Genomic DNA, 22033 nt, shown 5'->3' with positions numbered 1-22033 from the left:
GCAGATAGAGTTAATTCATTATTTTGCACTGTTTTAGAGTTTTAATTCTTTATGTTTTTTTATTTGTTGATTTTGCACTTTAAATCATTTTAAAGGTCCCTAATACGTGAAATTGCCTTGTCCATGTAGTTTAAGTTATTTTGTGTAAGTATTACATTCTCAAACAATCTTTTTGTGGATTTACATGAAGAGGACTAGGATAGTCCAAGTGGTGGTAGGTGGTGGCCTGGTCTGTATGAGCTGAGAAACTCATAAGAAAACTATAAGCGTAGTCATTATGTTGTCATTGTATTGTCCAGAGGACTTAGAAGCCAGTTTCTTGTGTTTTAAGTGCCTGTATACATTTGGAACATTTGTGCACCACTGTCCATAATGCAGTAGTGGTTATCTGTGCCCTGTAGAGACATGAGACACCTAAAAAACAAATTTTCCCTATAAAACAACTTCTGAAACTGTACCAGTAAATCAGTGAATATAGCGCAACTGCTTTGCATGTTGATTAGCACAGAGCAGCATGTTTGCACATTGAGGAGCACTGCCCTTGAATTTAGTATACTATCACTTAGTCTAGCCTCTAGCCACAACAGCATCCTTAGTCAGCCCACTATTACCCACCATGCACTGCACCCATGTAGCTCACCTAATAAAGGAACTGACATCATGGATCTGCACTTTTCAATTTCTCCTCAGCCAGTTGGTGGATATGGGTATATTGAGATAGCATAACAATTGTCTAATACTTATTGACATATATTTAATTCTCAAAGAAACAAATACAGTATGCAAGAGATGTATATACACAATGTCTCTGGAGGCAAAACTTTTGCGTGCAAACACTCATAACAACAATCTGGTTGTCAGAAACACACATACTTCACCCACCACATAGTATGCAACCTACACATAGATCTACTTATGCTGAGGCACTTAAATGCAATCTTCCCAAACCCCAAAGACCTTCCATATATTCCACCTGCAAAAAGTATTCTCAGCAAATCTGAAAGCATTCAGCAGAAGCAACAACTAACACTGCACATACAGTCACACCCAGTGGAGCCTCAACTACCAAGCCCATAAGGCAAGCCAATACACTTCTCAGGACTCTAGTCATATGGGACTCCATTATATGACATACAGATATCCCACTCACCAGGTTGAACAAGAAGAAATAACGGTGTGTCTATCAAGGGCCAGGATCTGCAAATTACACATACAGTGGATATAAAAAGTCTACGCACCCCTGTTAAAATGCCAGGTTTTTGTGATATAAAAAAATGAGACCACAATAAATCATTTCAAAACTTTTCCCACTTTTAATGTGACCTGTACAATTCAATTGAAAAACTAACAACTCTAGTATCAGTAGAGAACAGATCTGTGTTGGGCCCCTTACTGTTCGCCATTTATTTTTCAGAAGTCCAGGCCAAAGTAGATGCCCTTTCGCTCACCAAGTTTGCTGATGATTACAAACTGGGAGGAATCATGGAGTCTCCCAAAGATGTCAATATAGTGCAAGAAGGGCTAACACAAACAAATGACCAGTGCCAAAGCCATGATCTAAAACTAAATGCAAAAAAATGCATTATTATTCCCTTTGGCAAAATAGAATTCACTACAAAGTGCAATATTGATAGCAAATTCCAACCTAGTGGTGCAAGACTTGGGAACACAAGTTGATAGCAATATGAACTTTGACCACCAAGTTTCCACAGTGGCAAGAAAAGCCTTCTATGTAGTCCACCTCATAATCAAGGGCATAGCATCCAAGTCAAGAGATGTTATAACTCCACTGTACTCTACCCTCATCAGACCCCTAATAAAGTATAATGCACCCTTTTGCATGTACTTCACCAAACACCTGTTGCAACTGGAGAGACCTCAGAGGTCTATCACTAAGAAAATACAGGGTCTCCAAACCATGACCTATGTGGACATGCTGAAAGTCCTTTCACTTTACTCTGTATATTATAGGCTGCTGAGAGGTGACTTGCACCTAGCCTGTAGGGAAATCTCCAACCCTGCCCTAATGGAAATGCTGCACATCCGTAGGTCAAATAGTTCAAGAGTCACTCACTCTAGGGTCTCAACCTAACTCATGCTGGAGAGACAGATGTATCTTCCAGAGACTGCTGCTTCTTTGGAATAGACTCCCTAGTCATGTAAAACAGAGCTCCTCACTGACTATTCAAACACAACCTAGATAATTGGATGGGAGACCACAAATTCACACCTGGGGTGGCACCCCATGTCCCTCATGGACAGGGGTAACTGATGTTGATCACAGACCCGCCCTGCTCATAAATTTGTTCTGCAGACTACCCAAAAAAGAACAAATGGGGATACCTGGGATTAACATGGCTAGGTTTGTAAAAGCGCTAGGGCTGCTAGCCTAGTATCTTTCTATGAACCTATGAACATTTCAATTTCCAATGTACTAATAGGCTGTAAATAGACTGCAAACATAGAAATTTATATTATATCAGAGCAAAATAAAAATCTTAATACATATAAAGAACAGCAAAGCCCATCCTGCCAAAAGTAATTCCTGAGTGTTCACCATAAACATATATGTGTTTTTATAGCATAATGCAAAATATAATAAACATATATTAACACAAATGCTTATTCAAATAAAACTTACAAATCTGAATTATTATAGTACATTTGTATGTAAAAATAAGTGCTTTTATGAAACAGTGACACTTAAGGCTAGATTCATAAAGGTTACCACAAAGAGTACACTGTGTGTACACTTTGTGTAACCTTTATAAGTGAATAGACAGCACAAGAATTGTGGTAGGGCTGTTTTTGAATAAATTTGGCCTTTAATGTCCTATTTTAATAAATTCATAGCAACATAAAGAATAAAACAGAGCATTTTTCTAAAAATAGCTCTGGAATTAAAGCCCCTCACAACAACAACAACAACAACATTAAGTCCCATTGGGTAAAGGGATCCCCAGTTAGTTATCCACATTTGCTCAATTTTATTGCATATTTTCTGCCATATTGATCTATGAGTAATTGACAAATTAACCTTATTAATTCCAATGACAAAATAATCCTGCAGTCGAATGTACTACAGAATGTTTAGTTAAAGTGCTTCTGCCCGTAATGCAATATATATTACCAAGATGGAATTACAACCATTGTTTCCAAGGCCTCCTCAGTTTGGCCAACATAAAATACATCATGGGTGCAGACAGCCATGTAGGCAATCAATTCTGCAAAATACACAATCAGGTAATCTCATAAATCCTGTTTGTATTTTAGCAGAAGTACGTTTCTTTGTATTGTACATATGTTTACAAAAACTGCAGTTTGTGGAAAACATTCTTACGTGATTCCAGTAATTCTGACTGCCTAACAATTGAAATGTTTAAAGAACAACAAATTCTGGTCAATATAGAGATACTGGATAAGCAATTCACAAAAAACAATGGGAGGATATATGTATGTCTCCCAAATATGCAACAAAATCTCGAAGATTTAGGATTTTGCTTGGAAATGTTTACATAGATATTTTTATACCCCAAGTAGACTCCAGAGAATCTTTCCTCAGGTAGACAGCAAATGTTGGAGGTGTGACAGGGAAGTAAGAGGTAATTGGGAGCATATTTTCTGGGTGTGAGGTGGTTTGGTGGACTTTAAGGATTCCCTGCAGGATGCACTGTCAGGGATGCTGGGTGGGCAGATTGGTGTGATGAGGGAGATTTTTCTGAGCTATGATACAGAATTTGAATTGCCTAGATATGGTGAGACCTTGCTGTGTCTAATTATGGTGGCTGCCAAAAAAGCAATTACCAGTAAATGGAAATCCAAATCTAAACCAGCTGTACTAAAAGTAATGAACATAGTAACAGAGATAAAACAACTGGAATTAAGATCTTTAGAAAAGGGTAGGAGCAAACTACATAGGAAAAAATGGGAATTGTGGGAACAATATATACAGGGGAGGAATGAGGTTTAAAAGAAGGCAGGACTTGAATGAGCTATGTAATGTTTGACTGAAAATGATTGGGTAGATTATAAGTAATGTTTGCAACAGGGAGTGTGTGTCAGTATGGCCTATGATGTAAAATGCTTACAGCTAGGATTGTGTTGGTGTGGTTTGTTTTCATTTATATAAATGTATGATTGCTTATGTTGTAAGTGATGGTTTAATAAAGATGTTTCTTATTTAAAAAAAGGGGGCAGGAACTGAATAATGTATGTAATGTTGCTTAAGTTATATGATATATAGCAATATATGTGAAGTATAACCTTTGTAAATGTTACTTTGTTAATACAGTTTGATTACTTTTGTATAAATTTAAATTTGCCTATGTCACAAGTGATAATTCAATAAAGGTGTTTAAAAAAATGTATATATTTTTCCTCTGTTTGTCAAATGACAAGTATCAGATAGCACAGTATGTAAAAATGTGTCCTGATAAAAATGAATGCAAATATTTTTGAATTCCTGACATTATTTTAAAAGTGTTTGTCTTGTATTCATCCATCCATCCATCCATCCATCCACAACCCCTTCTCCAAATGTTTGCACACAGTGTCATGGTGTCACTTCAACAGTGACAATCTAGAGCGAAGGTACACATCGCTGGGTGGCTAGCTCTGTTATGGTTGTTCTTCCACACCACACACATGCACCTCCGTTAAATCTGCCGGTCAATATTATAGTGCTTCTTCTTTATATTTCTGTCCCACTTGGTCATTTGCCTTTTTTAGAACCTAAGCATTAGTGAATCAGTATTCTGCTATTACACTGAGCTATAGCACAACATAAATACAAATTGTGAGGACATAATGGCTGTTTCCCATTCCGACATTTGACCAAAGGGATAGAACTGATATAAAATAAATACAAATACCAACTCTGAGATCCCATAAACTTGTAGTAGAGGGAAAAATTGAGGAAGACAGAAAATGCAACACTTACTTCCTCATTCCTCTCCATCATGAAAGGATGCTGTTGTCTTTTCAAGTCTGATATTTTGGGTGTTGACCATCCTGCTGGTGAGAAGCAGTATGGCTCCTGGTTTTCAAGATGAGCTGGCTTGTTATTTAGAGGTGAGGGAAATAACATTGCAAAATGATAAAAGGAAAAGAAATGTAGCAGCTGCTTTATCAATGTCAATATATAACTATATTAATACATAAGTAATGCACAGAAAAGGAGAAACGAGAGGGCCTTTTCCACCATTCTGATGATATAATGGAACAGCTGGGAATGAATTGTGTTGACCTGTCTGGTATAACAGAAATAATATGCTTTTAACCTTTAGTTCCACCATAAGGTGTACGCAGTAAAGTTAAGAGACCTACATTTGTTAAGCACCAGATGGCAAAGTTAGATGGAATAAAATTATGTAATAAATCCAATGATTTTGTTTTGCATGATTCCTTGATTTCAGTTAAGGTTTTTGCTGGTGGAAAGTGCTCTATTGTATGAGGGCGAATATTTTGGCTGAAAAAATTGTTTAAGAGAAAATTATTTTAAATGCAGATGATGTCATAATAGTCATTTATTTCTTTTAGTAAGCTCTAACTTGTGGGTTTATTGTACAACTGGATTGCATATGTATGGAAATGTAATAAAAAGGAATTATTTAAAAAGATGAAAATCAGCGAATGGTTTCAAAGAAGATGCAGAGGTCTATTTCCCTGTATCCAAGTTTACTGAAAAGCAAGCATAAACTGAAAGGGTGAGGCACACTATCTAGCCATTAACTCTGCAGCTGGTGTAGGCAAATAAGTCAGTAAGGTGTTGAATATGCCTGCTGATAGTGGGGCAGTAGAATTTGTTTTGAATGTGTATTGGGAGTAAATTCCAGTTTGCAACTAACATGTTGAGAACGCTCATATGTTGTTAGCTTGAATAAAGGTCTTACTATCACTAGTAACTGTTGCTTTGGACAGGGACAAAAAATGTTTCACATCCAGAGTATACAGGAAGCCAACTTTCTCGAATGACTATTTGGAATATAACAGTAGTCACCCGGGTTACACAAAGAGAAATATTGTAAAAGGGCAGATGGTGAGGCTTGCCAGAATGTGTTCAAGTCAAGAGATTTTTAAGAGGGAAATGGCTATCTTGGTAAACCTCTTTATAGAAAGAGGCTACCCAACACAAATGCTATACCCCATATGTGAGGAACTTATGAATGAATGGGGAAAAAGATTTAAACCTTTATTTGGAACAACAACTGAACCTATAGGGAACCCTGAGGTCCAGAACAGGGACAAAAATTACAGTCAAGCATTGGTTTTAACATTTGGTGAGCTGAGTAAGGAAATTAAACAGAGAGTGAGAAGGAATTGGGTCATGTTTAAAAGTACGGACGACCTTATGGATTTTATAGGTAAAGAACCTGTGTTTGTATTTAAAACTAATTATAATTTAAAATTTTTAATGGAGCACCCTATTCATTGAAGTGGTCTACCAACAGGGACCAGGAACTGTGGATCATGTGCCTACTGTCCGTACATGTTGGGTGTTGAGTACATAGAAATAGGGTCCCCTAGGAGAAAGGTTACACTGAAAAGGGGCTCTTGTGGATCTAAGGGGTTAGTGTATGTGGCAGTTTGTCAGAACTGTCAGCAGTTCTATGTAGGCAAAACTGAAAGGGCTCTCCATAGGAGGATATATGAACACCTCTACGCTATTAGATGTAAAGATGAGAACAATGCCCTAAATAAGCACTTGAAGGGGAAATGTACTATGTAAAACTTCTCACTTTGGGATTTTAGAAATTATAGGAAGTGACTTGAGGGGAGGGAATTGGAAGAACAGACTTGAGAGGGAAGAGTTAATGTGGCAGTTTAGACTAAATTCCACCCACTCCCCTGGTATAAATGAGGCATGTAGTATCATGCCAGTATGGAAGTTGTTGTTTGCCTTTTGGCTTTTTCCCGGTAAGGGGTCGCCACAGCGGAACTCTGGTCCGCTAATGATTGGCAGTAGATTTTTACGAAATGCCGAGGTCCCAGCTCGACGCCCAACCTTCAACGAAGGCACGCCCATTTATGCATGCATGTCTTTCGAACACTACCCAACCGCGGGGAGGACATGCAGACTCCACACAGAAGGCACTCCCAAGCCACGCCGAGAATTGAAGGGAGAACCTCTTGCTGTGAGGTAACAACGCTACTGCCGTAATACTGCGGCAGTTATCATGCCAGTAGCTTTAGAAGACATTTTTTATCAAAAAAGATTTTTAAATAAGACATTTAATATATAAAATGTGAATCTTAGTTTTGTAATATTGTATTATTGCACATTTAAATATTTGGAAGTGTTTTTATATATTTTTTATGTCATTAATAAGATGGTTCTGAATTAATTTAAAAGCATTTTTAACTTTTGCTCTTACAAGGACTTCCTTACATTTTGGCTCTTAACTGACAATCAACTTTAATTGTTCACCAGGGACTATTTAAGTATGGTATTGATGTATTTTAATTTGTTCTGAAGAAGTCTTGGGTTACAAGACGAAAGCGCGCTTGACTACTGGTTTGGATCATTGTAATAAATTAACTTTTTATCTACTTTGGAGGTTGCTGCGACACTTTTTTCCTACTATTTCCACAGGAATTGCTTTGTCTGTTCATTGGTATAATGGTTAAGGTGTTTACCTCTCACACCACAGGTATAGGGTATGATTGTCATCAAGGGAATTTGGCTAGGCTTAAAATGGCCCACAAGAACAGCTACCCTAGTACTTATCTACGAACCTGTGAACCTAAGTCATTAATTGATGTTGATCAAATCAAATGCAATGTGTTCCATACTTTTTCAGTTCAGTTCAAAATTACTATTAAAAGTAGAGTAATTTTTTGGTGCACTGTTTTAAGCCCAGTTATCAGTATTCATATTGTTTTCTCTATTGTAAGTAACTGATTTTTTGTTTTCCTTTTATAATACAGCACACATGATTGGACTGTATTTCTTTAAACAAACGACTATGTAAAGAATTGTTTCTCTTTTGTTCGGGGAGGGGTGACACGCCAGCAGGGTCAAGATGGGCATTTTCCGAATTTTTGATATGCCAAGCCCAAAAGGTTTGCCATCACTGGCCTAGACAGAAGTCTCTGGGAGGTGAGCCAAGTAAATTGTCATGTGATATATTTCTGAGATTAAGCAAATTCAAGAAAACATTGGTACTGTCATGCTTTGACCTCTCTAGTAGTTGCTTTGCACTTTGCACTGCACTTTCAGCTAGACGGTTTGACTGTGGCTACTCAGGACTACTGTAACATGAATAAAGTCCCACTCTTTTGCAAATTTCTGAAATAGCTAACTGGTAAACTGGGCACCATTGTCAGAAATAACTTTGTGTGGACTACCATGGGCTGAGAAATGACATTTCAACTTAGTAATGACAGTACTGGACGTTAGGTTAGGTAGCAGATCAATCTCAAACCAGTTTGAATAAGAGTCTACCAACACTAAGTAATGTTGACTATTCCACTCAAATATGTCAGTAGATACTGTTAATCAAGGTAGTTCAGGAATATGGTTTAGCTGAAGTAGCTCTTTTTGCAAATGCAGTTTAGCACTATTGTAGAGTCCCATACTTCTCAACTGTACAGATTTTTGCCGAATGTCCAGCTTTTTGTCTCATATGTTTGCTCCATTTTTCATAATATTGTGGTTTTCTGGTAAATATTAGTGGCACATCATTAAAGACTGATGTTAGAAAATAATGACAGACATTTTTGAGTTTCAGACTTCATACCCTTCAGAAAATTCATGTTAATGCAAAACCTATTATTCTATCAACCTTCTAAGTTTGAAAGAGGAATAGTTAAAATTGTCCCTATATTTGGGCCTTTGTCCCACTTTTATTTATAGCTTTGCCCAGATTTCTTGCTTTAAAAGGCTGAGACATATGTTGTAGACCGAACATGATGAAAGTACTTTATCAATATCTTTTGACAGAGAAGGCCAAAATACTAGTCCTCTTGGCCTTCTTTTGGTAGATTCAGAACCAGGGTGGCCACAGTGCAAAATCTGGATGCACTCATGTTGTAAGGAAGTAGGAATGACAACTTTAGGACCTTTGAAAATGATACAGTCTTCTATCAACATCTCACCTCTGTAAGGAAACTACGATTGCACTTCTGTTGGTACACAAGATTGCTCTGATGGCCATCCAAAATTGATGAAGTGGTTGAGCTTTTGCAAAATTGGATCAGTCTTTGTACAATCTCTTAGCTCATCAAGTCTTGTGGTAAAAAAAATTATGCACTTCCATTACACCGAAGTCAAAATTCTCTGGATCAAGCTTTTCTGTGTTATCTCTGGGCAATCTAGATAAGGTATCAGACACATAAAGATGTCTGCCTTTCATATAGACCATTCTGAAGTTGTACGTTTGTAATCTGAGTATCATTCTTTGTAGTCTTGCTGGAGCTGTATGCATAGGCTTCTTTAAAATAGTGGCTAGTTAGGGTTGATGATCAGTCTCAATCTGGATAACTCGGCCATAAATATAATCATGGAACTTTGAACATGTGACCCCAATTGTCAAAAGTTTCTTCACAATTTAAGCATACTGCATCTCAGTTTGGGTAAGAGTTCTAGATGCATAGGCTACTGGCCTACCCTCTTGAGGAATTACTGCACCAAGACCGAACTTTGAAGCATCGCAGGAAAGAATCACTGGTTTGTGGATACTATAGTATCTCAACGTATGTGGACTGGCAATTTTCTGTTTAAAGTCATCAAATCCTATCTGGTGTTGTTCCAGCCATGGCCAGGTAACATTTTTGCACATCAGCTCTCTTAAGGGTGGTGATAATTCACTGAAGTCTAGTATAAACTTGCCCAAATAGTTAACCATGCCAAGAAAATGCTGTAAGGCTTGGACATTGTCTGGAGCTGGCATCTCAAGAATAGCTGCTTGTTTGGAAGGATCTGGTCGCAAGCCTGAACTGGTAAATAAATGACCTACATAAGTAACTTCTGGTACCCCAAATTTGCATTTTGGGGGACTGAGCTTTAGATTCACTTCACATGCTCTTTCCAGAACTTTTTCTGAGGTTTCTGTCATGCTCTTCTTCACCATTGCCTCCAACTAGTAAATGATCTGTTATTATAGCACACAGATAACCCGAAAAAAATTTGCTCCATTGCATATTGAAAGACTTCACTCGCAGAATTTATTCCAAAAGGCATTCTGAGAAATCTGCATCTACCAAATGGTGTGCTGAATGTAGTCAGTAGTGAAGATTTGCGATCCATCAATACTTGCCAAAATGAACTCTTTGCATCTAAGACAGAAAAAACAGTGGCATTTCGCATGAGGGTAGTAACTTCCTTGGGTACAGGCTCTCCCTGGAAATTCTGCAGGGGCTGCAGCTACCATGTGCTTAGGCCTGTTTCTGTTAGCCATGTGCTGCATGCTGTCTCTGTTTGCTATAGAGGCTGCTGAAACCATGCTCATCAATTGCAAGCATATTTGTGCGTCTTTCTGTAAGCTTGTGTATCTGACAAATCTCTATGGCTCTGCTCAATGTTAAATCACTGTCTCGAAGCAAAATTTTTCTCACAGCAGCATTATTAACATCACCCATGCATAGGATGGTGGAGTCTCTTTAATGCTTTGTTCGAGTCTCTTGGGTCAATACATATTCTGATTTCATCAGAGCTTTTCTTATGAGTGATTACCATGGAAGACACCCATTCCATTGATTCTGTAACTGGACAAATCACCCATTGCTGCACCATCTTATCTAACTGGACTTTGACTCCATCCTGCATAGCTATCAGAGCTGTTCTCACTGGTCTGACCACTGGAATAACCTCTGGGTCTAATTTGATGGAGTACACAACTGGAAGTTTACCTAGCTTGTCTTCAAAAACATCATCATACTCTGTGACAATAGCATTGGTGAAACTGGAACTAGGACATGTGCTTACATGATGGACTTCTTTGGTAATAATGACTGCACAGATCTTTTGACTACATAAAATTTCAGGCTGTAACTGTTCCCAGCTGAATAGCATGAAAGCACTAGTGAGTCTTTGGTTTGAATCTCTTCTCCTCCATAAACAACAAGCTTTGCACAATTGGCCCAATTAAGTTGTTCACCAGCTGTGTGGTGGCGGTGCTGCGGTAGCATTGTCGCCTCACAGTAAGACATTGTCCTGTTCGATTCTCAGCTAGAGCATCTTCTGTGTGGAGAAATGTGTGAATGGGCGTACCTTCGTTGAAGGTTGTGCGTCAGAGCCGGCAACTCGGTACGTAAAAATCTACTACCAATCATTAGCGGACCGGAGTTCCGCTGTGGCGACCCCTAACTGGGAAAAGCCGAAAGACACAACAACAAAAACAATAACCAGCTGTTACTCTAGCAAATATTTCTGCTGATATAACATTGCATTTTGAATCAGTGTCCACTTTGAGCTCTGTGAGTTTACCATTAATCATGACAGTACAAAACTCTTCGTTTTTGCCAACAAATTAACTGCATTCACCTTTTCACCAACCACTGATACACCATCTACATAGAAAGTAGAGTGGCAGCTTCCTGTATAATCAATTTGCCTTTTTGAGTAACCTTTCTTAATAAATGAATGAGGCTTGCTTGATTTACAAAGCTTTTGAAAGTGGTTTCATTTTTTTACACCTGTGGCATTGCTGACTAAATTCTAACCACTTTTCTCTTTTGGTTTTATGACTGGCACCACAATTATGACAGTTAACAATGAGACTTGGCTTGGGTTTTGCTGACTCACCCTTATGCTGCACTGAGCATGTCTGTTTTACTGAGCTAGTCTTAGAACTTGCTGGAAAGGTACAGGCTCTCCCTGGAAATTCTGCAGGGGCTGCAGCTACCATGTGCTTAGGCCTGTTTCTGTTAGCCATGTGCTGCATGCTGTCTCTGTTTGCTATAGAGGCTGCTGAAACCATGCTCATCAATTGCAAGCATATTTGTGTGCCTTTCTGTAAGCTTGTGTATCTGACAAATCTCTATGGCTCTGCTCAATGTTAAATCACTGTCTCGAAGCAACATTTTTCTCACAGCAGCATTATTAACATCACCCACAAACCTGTCTTTTATCATCAACTCATCTTTCAAATCACCAAATCTGGACACTTTAGCTTTGTTTCTCAAGTCAGTAATGTAAGCTGCAAAAGTTTCTCCTGACTTTTAATCTCTTGTATAAAATAAGCGCCTCTCCAATGTAACATTTGTCTGGGTGTTACACATTTCTCTAAATTTACACTTCAAACACTCTGGGTCCTTCCTTGATTCAGTTTGTACAACAATATGATATTTCCCCTTCTCCTGCATATACTGTTCATGCATACACAAATGAACAGTCTCTTTCAATGGCTTCTGACCCCACTAGATTAAGCAGAATAAATGCCCTCATATGTGCATCTTTGTCAGAAAAAACTGCTTGTATGAAAATATCGTATTCCTGCTCAAATACTCTCCAATTCTCAGAACTATATTATGATCAAACACAAGTGAACTGGGTCTGCAAAATGCCTCTGCCATACCAACACACAGTAATAAAGACCCTTGGAAATGTGTACCAACATACACACTTGTATGTTAGAAATTTATGCCCGAAACTTGTAACTATGCTCAACTGTACTTTGTAAAAATAAGTTTCCGTAGCACAAGAACATTTTGAAATCACTGTACTTTGCAAAACTACCTCTTATCAGTGTAAGAAACACATAAAAATGACTGCACTTCGCAAATAAATTGTACACATCACAAGAAACTTCTTGAAATGGCTGTACTTTGTGAAATAACTCTGTACAGTGTAAGAAACACTTTAAAATAACTGCACTCTGTGAATAAAATGTACACAGCACAAGAAACTTTTCGAAATGACTGTATTCTGACTGCACTTTGTAAAATAATTGTACTTTGCACACAGTAAACTATTTGAAATAATTGTAAAGTAATAAAGCACACACACTGCAAACACTTTGCACACTGATACTTCGAACAACTGTAGTTATACTCTGAATAGCTTTAGTCATTCTGAAATAGTAGCACATAGCAAAAAACAGTCGTTTACTAAAAAATACAGCTGCTTTGCTTTTCCATGCTCACTTTGCACTTTTATTGTACTCTTTATGCTCATTATACTTTTCTTGTACTCCTTGTATTTTTAACATGCTTGGTATGAAAATCAGAAGTAGTTCTGAACACTCTCATAAGTATTTTGAATAGCTTTATCAAATATTGTAGTTTCGAACATTTCATTTAATCAATAATGTGTTTTGTGCTTTTTGTTTAATTAATTAGTATGTCTTGTGCTTTGCATTTGATTAATTATGCATTTTGTGCTTTGTGAATGCTTCATATCATTTTCTTCACGAAATAAATAATTTATGCAAGTTTTTTTTTTTTTTACCTGAAATTCATTTCTGACCTTTCTTGATCATTTGAGCACTAACAAACTGCTCAATATAACTGGACCATTAACTCTGCACCTCATGGCTTGAAGAGTTTCACTCCTGATCCCACTTCTGACACCATGTCACTCGTCCAGTCAGTATAAAACAGATGAACAGTTGTGGGTTCAATTCAAGCAGCTTTATTACATACAAACACATCAGGATTGAGGCTTAGTAACTTAAACTTAAATAAACATATAAACAGATTGACTACTGCACTCATACATGTTAACAGTCTGTCTGTTCTCTCAAAATGGCACTGCTGCCTGCACGTACTCTCTCTATATATATGCACATGCCCTCATTTTGAAATGCTTCTTAAAGTTACAACACACACTCTGTTCTATATCCATAACCATAAAATAAAATACAAACTCAAAATTGAGTCCTATTTTAAAAATTCAGCAACATCCTATTACCTTCGAGGACTCCCATCCCAGATGTGAAATCTGCACTCTGCCTTTATTATATGACATAGTTAATGGTAAAACAGATATTTGCGTTATCAGTCCAATGCTCATCTCACAACACCTCTAGTATCCTGCAGTATTGAATCATCAATATCTTCCCAGATTCCTGCTCAAAATCCATCATTTTCCTCACCATGTTCAAACTCACATATGTGACTCAGTTGTCCCCTGCATATTCAGGCAGAGTTTTGTTCCCAGTGGAAAAGGACTGGGTGCAGCATCTTGAACTTTAAGTTCTTAACCAAATATTTATCTATTCCTTTCAAAAATTGGAAACACGTTCTATAAGAGTGCTAAAAATTCATTTTTCAAAAAATATTCCTATTTCCATTGTTTTACAGACTTTGCCTGCCTCCCAAAGTACACAGAACCTGCTCTATTAAATATCAGGAATCAAATCACACCAAAATATGTCAAGGTCACCCATCAGCTTTCCTTGCTTCTGCCCAAGAGACGTGATAGGATTATACAATTCCAATATAGTTTGCTTGCTAGTTAGTCCAAGCTGCCAACAAGCCTTCTAAACATGCAACATAATCCATCCTTTCTTATTTTTCAGGAACAACATGCATATTCTAAGTCCTATGTTCTTGCACAATTAACATAAACTCAGACATTGCTAACTTTCACTTATAGATCAATATATCAACATTTCATTGCTTTGTTATTCTCCAAGAGAGATAAACTCATGCCTGCATGGTCATAAAAAATCACATCAACTTCACTGACACTGGTAAAACATTTAGGCCATAAACGTTAATTTACTTTTAACTTTTTTATATTTTGGTCAAAATTGTTCCTAAGAAGGCCGTTATGACCTCATGAAAATTCAGTATATTCCATCTATTTTTAATACCTCTTGCCTTTTCCTCCATCCACCATGTTTTCTGTTAATTCTCCTTGGAATTTGGCCAACCAAGCTATCACTTAAGTATCAATCTATTTCTTCTGTGACTAACAAGTTTGATTCATAGCCAATTTACTACAACTGCTTGGGGGGAGCAACCAGAGAAAATGTCATTCATCTTGGGGTCTACTTCACTTACCCAACACCCCACATAACAGACACGCAAAACACTGAGGGGCCAACACCAACATTGCACAACACCGACACCGCACACACCCGACACAAACAATACCGACACGTCAAAATCCCCAAAATTAAATTTTTAAAGAGTTGAACCAAAGTAGAGGGGAAGAGAATGATGTGACAAGCGGGCATTCAATGTCCCACTGGATATACTGAATAAGGTAAATGAGAGAGTGGAAAAGATATGAGTGAACTAAAGGGGTGTGGGTGCTGTTCAAGGTGTTTGAAGGTACAGTTTGAGAAGACATATGGATGACAATGAAAGGGGAGAGGTGGAGATCACCATCTCAAGGAACAAGGTAATACAGTGATGTATGACTGGGTGTAGCAGTGAGGGAAATGGAGATGATAGAAATGTTAGAGTTAAGGAAAAGGAAAGTCTCATTAGACCCTGATAAAGTGGATTGTGGCTGCTATTTGGAGTGAAAACTATATTGGGTTTGGATTGCAAGGGATTAGTTGAAAAGTAGGTGTGAAGTAGGATGGAGAGTACAGACATCTTTAAATGAAACTGAGCTGGGGAAGTGGGGTAAATGTGTTTTCAATAAAGCAGTGTTCTCCATTTTCTGGAAACGTACTTCAGCACACCCAGAATGTAGCACTAACAAACCCTCCTATCTTTCTTGCATTGCCATGATCTTTGATCAAGCATTAGGCATTAGTGGTGGTTGTCAATACCATAAAGAATTTCTACTTTCCCTCAGAAAGACTTTTAGAACAATAGTCATGATAGTATAGTTAACAGGCACTGACAATATCAATGCATAATGACAGCATAGCTACACAAAAGAAGAGGAGAAGTCTTGACTAGGATGCAGTTATGAAGATTTTCTTTTGTGGCTGTGCATAACTTGATAACAGGGATATGCTGGACAAGGACTAATATGGCTACAGTATCATAAGTAGTTATTATTGTGGCCTTGCATGACACCAAAACAAAAGAACAATGAAGCATGGAGACTATCTACACTAAACTAATCAGGTGATAACAGTGATAGTGTCTAATTCACAATAGTTATGCAATGGAACATGAGGATACTTGCCAGGGTACACTAATCTGCTGATGTCAGGATGCCATGTCTTTGGTGTCCAGTCGGATGACTTCGCTGATTCTGTGTAATCACACAACAGTTATTCAAATAAACAAGACAAGGGTATGGCAAACACCGCAAGTGGAAATTACAGCTTGTTCACAGGTCATAATGGGGAGACCATTCATATGATGCAGTGCGTTTACTCAATTAACTGCAGCTATACTAATGCATTGTAGTCAACCTACAGTTTCATCCACTGACAGCAGTGTGTTTGTGCAAGAAAGCAGAACAGTGGGAATACGGATATTTCTTCTTTCTCCCCCAGTGTGCAATCTCAGAGTTAGTGCACATACATATCATATAGATGTAGAAGTGTGGGGGTTGAGGGGGCTTCTGCAAAAACACTGCATTTCTGTGTTTTTAAGGAAAGTGAACAGTGTGGTGTCTAATGAATGGGTAATCTGGGGAACAGAACTCGCTGATAGTTACACGGATCATTAAACATATATCCAGCACATTAATCAAGTGATGGTAAGTAACCCTAGGCATTACACAGGTGATTCAACAATCTTTTCTAATCACACATAGTTACACACAAAGACGAGGACCTTAATTGTATAACCAGTACATTAATCAGGTGATTGACTGATCTTTTGTAATCACACAAAGTTACACACTGAAAGAGGGGGACCTTGTCTATAATGCTTTAATCAAGTGAATTCTGCAGGACTGCCTATAAATTAAATGTTATACAGTGTTGCAAAGCCTTTGGTATGGTACAGTAATCAAGAGAAAGCAATCTGCCTGTGGCATATTAGTCATATGACTTTTACGGCTGCAAAATGATGCAGCACTTTTAATGTGAAACAAGAAAGAACTGACTGTCCACTATGTCTCAGCCCAAAAAAAATATACAATGAATTGATGGAAAGCCTGCCTACAGTGTGGTAATCAGGTGATAGCAACAAGCCTAAAAACATAAGAAATATCTACACCGTGCCAACACATTATACTCCTTACAGTACAGGAATTAGGATATAGGCTTATCTTTTGAAGACCAACTCAGCAAAGCCCAAAACTGTGAGCAGAATGTCCAAAACGACATAAGTGCAAACATATGTTGAATATAATTCTTGTTCTGTGGGGGTAGGGGTTTTGCCTACATGCCCCTTTGCCTTCCTAAGTTCTAATCAAGGGATGCAGTGACTTCAGAGAATGGACAACTCACGCAATCTACCAACACGGAATGGGAATCTCATACCTGTTATGTTACTAACAATTTGACTCTGCCTCTACATAATCCACTACTCATACGATGGTGATGGCAGTCCAGTGGGAGGAATTCTGTTTTGCTCAGTCGCCCTGCTAGACAGGGGTCCAGGGAAGTAAATACTGTGGGAAGAAATAGCCAGGGAATTGTTATGGCTAAGCTTGTATAGATCCTAGGGCTGATAGTCTTGTACCAACCTATGAACCTATGATATGCAAGTTTTAATCTGGATCAAACACTTATCAACCCCACATACACATATACGTTTCTCTTCTGCTTGCTTTCTTCTTGTTTGCCTGTCTGTTACAACAAAATATGCTAAGCAGGTGCGATGCACCTAGTCACAATCTTTTCATTTTACAGCTCTCTGCTGTTTACCTTTTTTCTTGACTGGCTACTAACAGTTAAGAACAGCTAGGTCAAAAAATCTCCATCTGCAGAAGCATATTTCATAGGATGTTGTTTCATCAATCATACAAAAGGGTACTTTCTGGAAATTTTTTCAAAGAAAATATATGTTTTCTTTGTAGAGCTTTGCCCTTCAACACCTGTATTAAGAAGATCCCCCCCCCCCCCCGAATCCCCATACTATCATTATCAGCTCCTAAATCACTCCAGCTCGGGGAGAGAGAAAGCAATGACCAGTGCAGTAATTTATATGCAGAGTTTGATGCTCTGGTTTGACAAACTGAGATTTGATGACATTAACCTCGAACAGCTGTACCTTTTTTTAACACGTTGAAAGATCAGGTGTATATTGAAAACAGGAGAGGAGAGGAGAGAAGAATTTTTCTTATATTTAACTTTGTTTTAATTAAGTAAGCTCCATTACACGTCAAGTACTTTTTTCCAGGAGTGTACCACCAGCTTTGGTCTGGTTAAGAACCAATCATATTCAAACTATGCAGGAGGTAATTGAGGGAATGAAACGCAGGTCTAATGGCTGAAGTTTATCAGTAGATTGTAGCATTAACTTTCTGTCCTATATAACTAAAATAGGGGTAATATTGTTAACTGGGGTGGAAATACAATAAGTATATGGACTTTGGCTGCTGCAAAAACATTTTGAGTCTCAGAAACAAGATAAACGGCCTTTAAGAAAGTTCCATGCTTTGCATTGTTTTTTTCATACACTGTATCAGAATTTCCCGGCTAGTAATATTCTGTGAATCTGCTATTCATGCTTTGACCTTTTAGTCCCAAACTTTGTTAAATGAATACAAAGTCCTAAAGGAACTTTAACTATCCCTAGCCAAGTCTTACCAAACGTACTAGCAATATAAATACCTCTGCTGACCCACCCCATTCATTCAGCTCTCTGCTTTTTGCTTCTGAGCAGTGGCCCACATTTCCACAGTCAGCAGTATCTCTGTTCTTTAAAACATCTGTCTGCATATTAGAACTGAAAGTCAAAACTGCCTCCTCACAAAGAAACTGCCCTGCATCACTTCTGAACTTTTAGCTTCCCTCTCTAAACAACTTGACTTGCAGACTCATTACACTGACATCTGCACAGACAGTGACTGAATGCAGATAGTAAACCACAAATACATTGTGCGTATGAACTAGAAACATATACATAAGACATAGATACACATATTTATGATTATTAATTAGAAGAATGTAAGAAATTAAATAAAGAAATATGATAGTGTAACAGTAGTTTTGTATCTGTTCACAGTGTAGCTAAGTATACAGTTTAGGATACAAGAAGAATACATGCACAAATTTACTTTTTATACTATTTAGACCTTACTTATTTTGCATATATATGTGTGTGTGTGGTGTATGCAGATTAATCAAAATGTTACAAGTTGTCATCTTCTGCATTATTTTTTAAACACACACTCACACCACTATGAACAGATAAATAAATAATTAATCAAGCAAGGTGCTATATGGATGGTTGACTAACTGAAGACAAGTGATCTTTCAGAAAGAAATAAAGACAGATTACAGAGAAAATAAACTATGTAGCAAGAATGTCCACCAGTAACCATTAAAACAGTCTAGGGTAAACCCAGAGACACACCTGAGCACCCCTGACAATTTATACTTCACAGATACAAACTCTGTACTTACTGAAGTATGCAGATGTATAAAAAGTGATAACTGAGAAGCTAGCCAAAGTTGCAGACACATGAAAGGATTTTTTTTTTATCTTTTTAGCTACAGTATAAGTGAACAGTCCTTTAAGACAGCTACTCTCAACCCTTACCTCTGTTGGAGAGATGCCAAAAACCTCAGCTATTTTGGCATAGAGCTCCTTCACATTAGTAAAACCCTCGATTTTCCCTGTTGGGCTTCCATGGGCTAGCTGAGTGTGAAAGATCAGACGAGGTCTGGCAGGAGGTGGTGGGGGTGGTGGAGAACGTGGGGGTGGGGGTATTGGTGGAGGGCTAGGGTCAGTGCCATCCCCTTCCCCTGGACATTTTCCTGCATTTGATGAGGTCAGCAGCGGGTCCTGGGCCACTCCGTTCTCCATGGGTCCCAATTCCTCAGTTAATTTTGTCCTTTTTTTACTGTGCCTTCCTAACTTGCCTAGCATTCTGCCTGGAAGAATAGAAAGCACACCTACTTGTTGAATTATATATGGTTGCCATGCCCCACAGAATTGTAAGGTGATCCAGCAATGAGCTCTCAACAGAGGAAACCCAAAACTTTGACACAGGTAATTTGAATAGCTTCAGAAGTGATATCTGCATAATTCTCTCTGGCAGCTTTGAGAGGTGTGGTAATGTACAACATTCTATTCGTAAAACACTGCAGGTTTAGGGTTAAAAGACAGAAGCCAATGTTAGACAACATAATGACACCTGATCAAGTTTATACTTCACTCACATAACTGAGATCAAGTTAGAAACATTTATGAACAATGAAAGCAAGTCAGGTAAAGGAACTTCATTAGCATATTATTTATTCATTTTACAGCTACAGACAGAAAATTAAATAAACTGAAGACACTATCAATTAAATTGTGTTGGCCTGTCTGTATAACATTATGAATGTATCTTTCTTTCCTTCCTGTAACCACTGCTACATTAACAAGATATTTTCCAACTCTAGACCTAACCTATTTTATAGAATCTGGAGTCAGTTTACAGGTTCCTTCAGCAATACCTTGGGTAGCACAGACCTAACTGCAGGCACAGCTGTTCATGTTTGAATCATTTTCCACCACAACAGTGATATTAACGTTTTCCATCGCTGCACCGCCTTAACTTAGCAATAGATGGTGATCTCTGTCATGCTGCAACTGCACTCTGATTTGTACGTGCAGATACAGGCTAATGTGTTTTTGTTTAAAATTGACTCTGAATATGTATGCTGCCCATATGCATTTTTATTTCTAAAGTTTACCTCACTGATCAAGACCCTGCTTTGTACTGTGTAGAAATTTGGCTGAAAAACTATTATTCATCTGTGCCTGATTATCAAAGCTTGACAGAGTTGGTGAAGAATTGGTTAATAAAAGAAACCAGACACCACAATAACTCAAAGGCAGTTAGTACTTATTAACCCTCAGAAGAAATAGATTGTTTTTTCATGTTATTGTCCAAGGGATACAGAGACCACTGACATGATGAAGGTTTCCTCATAAAGATGTGAACCATTGCACTCTGCTTGACTGACATTTACTCTGAGACAAGTAGTTATAACGTCAATATATTTCAGCAGGTTAAAATGGCCATACACAGCATAACAAACAGATAAATATGATCTTATGTGCACATGAATGTCCAACACTCAAGACAAAATGCTGACATTGGGGGGGTCTGAAGAAAGGAAATCGCACCTCAGCTGCCATTTTTACAGCTGTAATCATCTCCTGTGGGTATGTGCATAAAGAACACAGAAGCCATGCATCAATTATTAGTGTGAGCTATACTATTTAATGCATTGCAGGTAAATTCGTGAATGGTCAGCAATGTGGCTAAGTGATGCTACTCTGAAGATGAAGGAACATCAAAACAGGGCTCTACAGGAAACTGTGCTCATGGCCTAAAGCAGAACTACATAAGGAGCAGTACTAAGGACTCCAAAGTCAGAGTAAGGAATCATGCAGGCAGCAATTTATTTATTTATTTACACTATGTTAACTGGGATAGTCCCACTAGGTCAATGGCCTCTTTCCAAGGGAGACCTAAGGTATTCATGCTGAATACTGGAAATTTGTCCAGGACACAGATGAACTTCCCCTACTCTTTCTGAAACATGCTGTGGGGTCTTTTACATCCACCTGCGCTATCACCAGTTCAGGCAGACAAGGTTCAATGTCTTATCCTAAGGGCAGCACAAGCAGGAGTGCAGCACAGCAGCAACGCCTGAAGTTATATTCAGAAAACTCAAGAAAGAAAGTCCTGCAGTTCTATACAAAGTGTGGGTAAGTGTATGGACATGTTTAAAAGCTGTGAGATACACTTTGACTGGGCATTTTATGTCACATATATATACTTATCTAAATACAGAACATCTAAACACAAGATATCGAAGCAAAATTGATATAGCATGCACTTCATCTAAACCCAGTATGACTCAGAAAACAGGAAAGGAATATGTTTTCTTTTTTTTGGGGGGGGGGTGCCCCACCTACACTGCAAAAGTAGTGGACTTTACTCTCAAACCCTGTTAACGATGTACAACAACCTTATGATCAATCACAGTGGAAAAAATGGAAAAATAATTAAGGAGCACCCCCAGGTCTCACAATTCAACACACTGTGGCACCGCAAGGTTCC

General features: G+C 38.1%; 1 protein-coding gene across 1 annotated transcript in view; it reads right to left on the bottom strand.

Moving 5' to 3' along the window:
• The window catches only part of GIPC3 (GIPC PDZ domain containing family member 3), a 472326-nt gene extending 452496 nt beyond the window's left edge, over positions 1-19830 (bottom strand). Inside the window, exon 1 of the mRNA XM_044053860.1 lies at positions 19513-19830. Coding sequence (XP_043909795.1) covers positions 19513-19779 — 267 coding nt within the window. The 5' untranslated portion in view covers positions 19780-19830. The remainder of the gene's footprint in view (positions 1-19512) is intronic.
• Between the last annotated feature and the right edge of the window lie 2203 nt (positions 19831-22033).

This window comes from Protopterus annectens, chromosome 13.part0 (genome assembly GCF_019279795.1).
Source record: "Protopterus annectens isolate FY-2018-M chromosome 13.part0, PAN1.0, whole genome shotgun sequence".
Classification (NCBI taxonomy): domain Eukaryota; kingdom Metazoa; phylum Chordata; order Ceratodontiformes; family Protopteridae; genus Protopterus; species Protopterus annectens.
Note: the sequence above shows the minus strand (reverse complement) of the source record. Positions and strands in the feature narration are given on the sequence as shown.